Source organism: Gouania willdenowi, chromosome 6 (genome assembly GCF_900634775.1).
Source record: "Gouania willdenowi chromosome 6, fGouWil2.1, whole genome shotgun sequence".
NCBI classification, from domain to species: Eukaryota; Metazoa; Chordata; class Actinopteri; order Blenniiformes; family Gobiesocidae; genus Gouania; species Gouania willdenowi.
Window position 1 is genome coordinate 12,169,181 of NC_041049.1, and position 7,489 is coordinate 12,176,669.

Consider the following 7,489-nt stretch of genomic DNA (forward strand, 5'->3'; position numbering starts at 1 on the left):
AGGATTGCCTGAAATGTCTAGTAAGAAAAAAAATTTCTGATTAAAATTATATTTTCAAATTATGTATTTTTTCTCCAAATTAAAACAGAATCAGAATCAGAAATGTTTTTAATGGCCATGTACAGTTTTAAGGACAGTACAGGGAACTTGTCTTGGTAGTTGGTGCACAAAACAAACAACAACAAAAAATTAAAAAAAAAAAACAAAGAACAACCCAGCAACAATAATAATAATAATAATAATGATAAATATAAAGGATGAGGGATAAATAAAGGATAGATAGAGAATAAAGGATAAATAGGATATATATACATATATATATATATATATATATATATATATATATATATATATATATATATATACAGTGCAGCAGATATAATGTCATCATGGAGGTGGTGATGGACCAAAACCTCCTTCCAGAAGGGAGAGATTGAAACAGTTCATGACCGGGGTGGGAGGGGTCGGCCACAATCTTTCCTGCACGCCTACATCAGCTCCCATCAGTGGGAGCTGATGTTCAGCTCCCACTTGAGGTACTGGGTGATGATGGTTCCCAGGAAGCAGAAGTACTCCACCGAGCTCACTGTAGAGTCTCCCAGGGTGAGGGGGGTGAGGGGGGCTGGGTTCTTCCTGAAGTCTGCTATCATCTCCACTGTCTTTAAAGCGTTGAGCTCCAGGTTGTTCTGGCTGCACCAGGACACCAGCCGGTCTGTCTCCCACCTGTAGTCAGACTCGTCTCCATCAGAGATGAGACTGATGATGGTCGTGTCGTCTGCAAACTTCAGGAGTTTGACCGACTGGTGAGAGGAGGTGCAGCTGTTGGTGTACAGGGAGAAGATCAGAGGAGAAAGAACAAAGCCCTGAGGAGATCCAGTGCTGATGGTCCGGGGAGCAGAGATGGTTTTTCCCAGCTTCACGTGCTGCTTCCTGTCAGACAGGAAGACTGTGATCCACTTGCAGGTGGAGTCTGGCACGTTCAGCTGGGAAAGCTTGTCCTGAAGGAGAGGTGGGATTATAGTGTTGAAAGCAGAGCTGAAGTCCACAAACAGGATCCTGGCGTATTAGCCTGGGGAGTCCAGGTGCTGGACCACACCCAATCTCAAAAAACTGTTCAAAAAATTATTAAAATGCAATTATTTGGGTCTCAAATGTGTTTTTTTGTTGGTTTTTTTTTTGTATTTGAACACTTTTTTTTCTTTGATTGAAAATATTTCTTTTTGATTGAAGTAAACTTTTTTTTATTAAAAAAGTTTTTTTTTTTTTTTTAAATGAAGTGATGTTTTTGATTGAAAACGCTGTTTTTATTGAATAACAAAGTAACAATAATAAAAATAACAAATCTGCCTCCATAGTAAATGACTCCCTATTATGTTTTCTAATTTTTTTCAGGTACTATGCAGCAGTGCTGACACTCATCTCATTCTCCCTGGCTCTTCAAATAGTAGCTGGAATATTGATCATAATAATTGGTGAGTGTGCTCACAGATCTTTTCCCTCAAGAACGTTTTGCAACTGATCATAATAACATACTAACACACTGATACACACTGTGTATGGAAATCTTTAGCAACACCAGAAATGTGGATTTTTAGATACATATAGAAGAAACTGATTCTTCTTTGTAGATAATCATACAGTGAATGTTTTTTGTTGGTTTGTATGTTATGTTTGGTGTTTTTGCACACTTCTGTTACAGCTCGGCGAGACCTCAACGATGAGGCCAACCAGAAGAGACTCGATAGCTTGAACAACTACGTCACCGCCATCATCTTCCTCATCTTTGTCACCAACATCTTCATCTCTGTCTTTGGGATGGAACGCACAGGCCTTTTTGCTAGAATGCATTTCTGACTCCCTAATGAAGCATGCAGGTCATGTGACCTACAGTGTAACCTACTACTACTACTACTACTACTACTACTCACAGAATAACCAACCAATCACAGCACAGTTTATACAGTGTGACTGAAGAGTGCCAAGGGTCCAACGACATGCATGTGTCTGTCTCTATTTCTGTTTGTGTGCTTGTGTTGTTCATCTGTGTGTGTGTGTGATGTATGTGTGTGTGTGTGTGTGTTTGCATGGATGTGCGCAGCTAGACTTGAGACGTCTGTCTTCCCCCATTATCGAAGGTGGTTAACGTGCCTGAACAATCTGGTCACAGGCCTCATCTTCCTCACTTTCATCGTCAACCTCATTAAATCTGCCTTCGGCACACAGCGCAGCTGCTTCCTACGGTGGCTGCTTCAGCGATTTATTCTATGAAACACCTTAGGAGATGTATGTAAACCCATTAAAATACATAGAGGAAATACTGTACTTTTCAGTCATTGCAATGGCAGCAGAAACTTTTTTGGAGACTGTTGTGGCGGTTTTGAATGGAATGAGACGGAGTCAAGTTTTAGGGTTGCTGGTCAGATGCGGACACAGGTTTTATTTGGTCAAAGGGTTTTGGAAGCAGATCGGTCTGGGTTTCAAAGGTTTGATGTATTTGAAGAAGTAAAAAAACAAAAATGAAATCATAGATTAGAGTAAGAGGTTAATTATGAACTGGCTAACCAGTTAAATTTAAATTTAACATGTTTCGAAACCTTGAGGACAGGGAGAACATGCAAACTCTAAAAGATAGTTGTATCAATAATCCACAGATTAAAGCAATTCCACTCAAAGTTCTGAACCATTCTATCTCTATCAAAAAAGCTTAAACCAGTGGTTGCCAGTTCCAGCGAGATCATTTTTCTCTTCTTTTTGAACGTATGTTGAGGTTTCATTTATTCAGAGAAGGTTTTTCATGATTTTTTTTTCTCCTGACATGTTTCGACTGTCAACTGCCAGTCTTCCTCAGAGGAGTTCTGCTGGTCGCCTTTGATGGTTGATTTGAAGTTTCACTTGACTTCTATGTACAGTAATAGTTCCAGCGAGATTAATTTTGTCTTCTTTTTAAATACAAAGTTAAGTTGAGGTTTTGTTTTTTCAGACAAGGTTTTTCAGGAAATGTTTATCTCCTGACATGTCGTCCAAAGATGTCAGGAGATAAAAAAAAAACCTGGAAAAACTTGTCTGAATAAATGAAACCTTAACTTATTAGTGGTTCCGAACCTTTTTTGGATCATGACCCCATTTTGATAACAAACCACGTTTGTTATTCTGCTCTTAAAATACAGAGTAGCCAGGATTAGTGAGTGCCAGCTCAAATATTATCCTACTGTATTTTATTTGAAGGAGATTTACATTTGACAAAGTGATAGTATAGCATACTGTTGTTCAAGATTGTTTGTTTTCTGAATTATTATTCTTTTCCAAAATAAAACATTTCAAAAACATACTGTTAATTAATATTATTATTATTTTTAAACAGTGCTTAGCACTTTCAGTAAGAGCTTTTTTTTCTTTACGAAGATATAATCTCCAAGCAGGTAGGCCTAAAGGGCATTAGGATGTCTCATACATTTAGCATATTTTGCTTAGTATCTTATTTTAAAAAGCTTTTTTAAAATCTGGAACCAGTCTGTTTAGTCATAAAATACCAGTATAGCACACTTGTAGTAAGAGTAAGCCCACATTTTTATTTGTGGTTTCTTGGTACACTGCAGGTTGTATTGGCAAAATAAGTATTGAAATTATTTTAAATTAATATAGCAGCGGTAACTGCTAATCAACTGTTGTAATTCATTACATGCAGCTGTGTTAGCATGTTCAACATTAATTGACAAAACAACTTCTAAAAACTTCAAAATGTTCATTTTTGTATTTTTTTTTATTAAAATAATATGCTTTTATTTATGTTTAGTCAGGACACAAACTGTTTGATGTATGATTGCATCCTCTTGCGTGTATGTGTTTGTGTAACTGAGTGAGCACATACCTGTGTGTGTGTGTGTGTGTGTGTGTGTGTGTGTGTGTGTGTGTGTGAGAAATGTTTGAAAACATACATACACGTGTGTGTCTGTGTGCATGTGTGTGTCTGTGTGCATGTGTTGTAGCCCGCAGGGACCTAAATGTGGTGTCCAATCAGAAACGTCTAGACTACCTAAACAACGTTGCCACAGGCGTCATCTTCGCCACCACCATCATCAACTTCTTCATCAGTTTCTTCGGATCCAAGAGGACGGGCTTTTTCCGCTGGCTGTTGGCCCGGTTACACTTCTGACTGGACACAAAACCACCCACATGTCATCACAATTAGTAAACAACACACTTTTGGAGTGTGTTTACATGATCATATACAAACACACCAATCACAACCAGCTTGCCTATGTCTATATTGTGTGTCTTAACCAGGCTGGAAAAGTGAATTATTCTTTTAATTAAACAAAAAAAAATGTTTTACATTGTCTATCTTCAAAGGAAATGTTTATAGTTTTTATTTGCTTTAGCGTCTGTTAGAAAAAAATTTTTTTTACCATCCTACCTTCCTTATTCTGGGAGTGTTTCTGTAGATATGACTGCAGAAGTAACAGCTGGTGAGCGGCTATTTAATGTTAATAAGGTTTATTCTAAATAATTTTGCTAATGATTATCTGATTTCATTTAAATTTTTATTCAAAATATTTGAAAATGTTATACCATGAAACTGTAGTTACATTTACCTGTTTGATTTAACTGTATAATTTCATATCCAGGGCTCTTGTTGGAAATTGAAGCTTGTGTGTCAACAAAAGTAGTTGAAATGATAGTTTCATTGGATATAATCTCCTTTTTTTTTTAAATTGTAGTCTAACTATTTTATCTATTTATCACACGGGAAGTTGCAACCATAATCAGGTAGTTTAATACGTTGCATTAACACTAGTTTATTTTGGCTGATCTCTTGCTATGTCTGTGTGTGGTTTATAAAATGACAGATTCCTTCAATTTCTTTCCAACCATACAGTATGTAATGTCCAAGAAAGTTACTTTAAGCATTGTCCAAATGTGTGTTTGTGTATATATATTCTATGTTAGCTTTAATAAATGTACGTTTTGATGATAAAACATGGTTTTGTGACTTATTTGCTTTTCACAATGTCCAAAAAACATTGTTTTTACTATTGCTCTCTGCTGTTTACTAGTTATAAGGAAAGCTAATTAAAGTCACCAGAAGAATTCAAAGTTATTCAGAACCTGGTTTGGCCTGAACACCTCCTTTCCCTATGTGTGTGTATGTGTTTGTGTGTTTTTGTGTGACTCAGGGCGTCGTGATCTGAACAACTCGGCTCTGCGAAATCGTCTGGATTACCTGAACAACATAACAACCATCATTGTCTTCATCACCACAGCGCTCAACCTCTTCATCAGTACCTTTGGCATGCAGCGGACCGGATACTTCCCCTGGCTGATGATGCGCATTCACTGACCACTGACACGCTGCTCAATATATGACAATACTAACGTAACAGAGTTTAATATGGCATTACTATGGAAATACTTAGAGCTTAGATAATATGGAGAACTATTGGATCATAACGTGGGACTAGCTAACTTAGAACATACTTGCTAACTTAACTAGAACAGGGGTCACCAACCTTTTTGAAACCAAGAGCTACTTCTTGGGTACTGATTAATGCGAAGGGCTACCAGTTTGATACACACTTAAATAATAATTAGGGAATTAGGGTAGTTTGCTTTTTAAAGAGAAAATGAAATAATTCAATTTCACAGTGTTCTTTTATTTGAAAAACACATATAAAGTAAAGAACAAATTCCACAGTACCCGTGCAAATGGTAAATGGTGGTAGTAGTAGAATAAATAAAATAAATAACATAAAATTAAACAAAAAAGGCATACATTGCATAAATTATCCATCAATCTATGCAATGTATGCTTGAAATAAAAATAATCAACAAAAGGAAAATTAAACATAGCCTATACAACAACGGCTATAACCATAACAGAAACACTTCCCTACACATGGTTGGATTTGATTTTCTCCTGATTTCCTCACTGACATTGTCCGGGCGGACCATCCTTCACTGCGCGTCGTTTCCGGCCGGACAATAATAACGATTACACCTCTTCTTATGCGGTGTAATCGTTATTATTATTACAACAATATTATTATTACAATAATATAATTACACCGCATAAGAAGAGGAAGAAGAGTCTTCTTCATCTTCTTATGCGGTGTAATCGTTATTATTGTCCGGCTGGAAACGACGCTCAGTGAAGGATGGTCTGCCCGGACAATGTCGGGCAGAAATCAGGAGAAAATCGGGAGGGTTGGCAAGTATGTATTAAACACAAAAAACACTTTACATTTTAAGTGTTTATATATATGTATTGTCATTTCTAAGTTACATGTAAGTGTGATTTAAACAAGAATAGCTAAATAAATAAATCTATATATATAAAAGCTCACTGGTAAGTGCTGCTATTTGAGCTATTTTTAGAACAGGCCAGCGGGCGACTCATCTGGTCCTCACGGGCGACCTGGTGCCCGCGGGCACCGCGTTGGTGACCCCTGAACTAGAACATACTAGCTAACGTACCGAGAACATACCAGCTAACTTAGCGAGAACATAGTATCTAACTTAGCTAGAACATACTAGCTAACTTAATTCAATTCAACTTTATTTATATAGCGCAAATTACAACAAAGTAATCTCAAATCGCTTAACAAAATATAGAGTCCATAGTAAGACAGAAAGAACCCAACAAGATCCACATGAACAAGTATTTAGTGACAGTGGGATGAAAAAACTCCCTCTTTTTTATAGGAAGAAATCTCCAGCGGAACATGGCATGGCAGCCATCTGCTTCGACTGGTTGGGGTTAGTGAACAGAAGGACAAACGGGATAGGATAGAAGGATTGACCATCCGAGTGTTCCAGACAAGTTGAGCCGTGAACCAATCATCAGTCCATCTGGGTGTTCCAGACAAGTTGAGCCGTGAACCAATGATCAGTCCATAGGAGTGTCCCAGACTAGTTGAGCCGTGAACCAATGATCAGTCCATCCGGGTGTTACAGACTAGTTGAGCCGTGAACCAATGATCAGTCCATCCAGGTGTTACAGACTAGTTGAGCCGTGAACCATCGATCAGGAACCGCCTGCTCCAGCATCAAGACACCTGGAACTGAAAAAAAGTCGAGGAGAAGGCACAGACTGCAGGAAAACATGATACATTATGATACACTCATTCCTAGTGGTTGGGTTAACATTAAACGTCTTGAGGCATCCTCCATGCTCTGAAATGCTACCACTACAGACGAGGTTTTGTCGTGTACTGGTCGCACGTAATGATAAATAGGGTGGACATCAGTGTAAATGGCGTGAAGCAGTGAGAGCAGCATGATGGGTTATGTAACGAGGGACAGAAGTGGGGGGTTGTCTACAACCCGGCACAACTGAGTCTGACTGGACATCATCCCATTGCAGCCCATTAAAGCTATGTGTAGATGGTGGATCGTGTTTGAATATAATGATGGTGTTCTACTATATAATCTTAGTTTTTATTTTTAGGTTTAGGGCTTTGTTCCTAGTGGTTAGGTTAACGCTATTATACGA

General features: G+C 37.9%; 1 protein-coding gene across 5 annotated transcripts in view; it reads left to right on the forward strand.

The window, feature by feature from the left end:
* LOC114464335 (ninjurin-2-like) overlaps positions 1–5,550 on the forward strand; it is a 49,489-nt gene extending 43,939 nt beyond the window's left edge. The window contains exons 3-5 of one of the 5 annotated variants that reach the window (XM_028448398.1): positions 1,393–1,472; positions 2,099–2,283; positions 3,987–4,066. In XM_028448398.1, coding sequence (XP_028304199.1) covers positions 1,393–1,472; positions 2,099–2,268 — 250 coding nt within the window. In that variant the 3' untranslated portion in view covers positions 2,269–2,283; positions 3,987–4,066. Of the gene's footprint in view, positions 1–1,392; positions 1,473–1,699; positions 2,482–3,986; positions 4,736–5,174 lie in introns of those variants that run through there. The other 4 variants (XM_028448401.1, XM_028448400.1, XM_028448397.1 and 1 more) reach the window with 4 other exon arrangements.
* Positions 5,551–7,489: the final 1,939 nt, after the last annotated feature.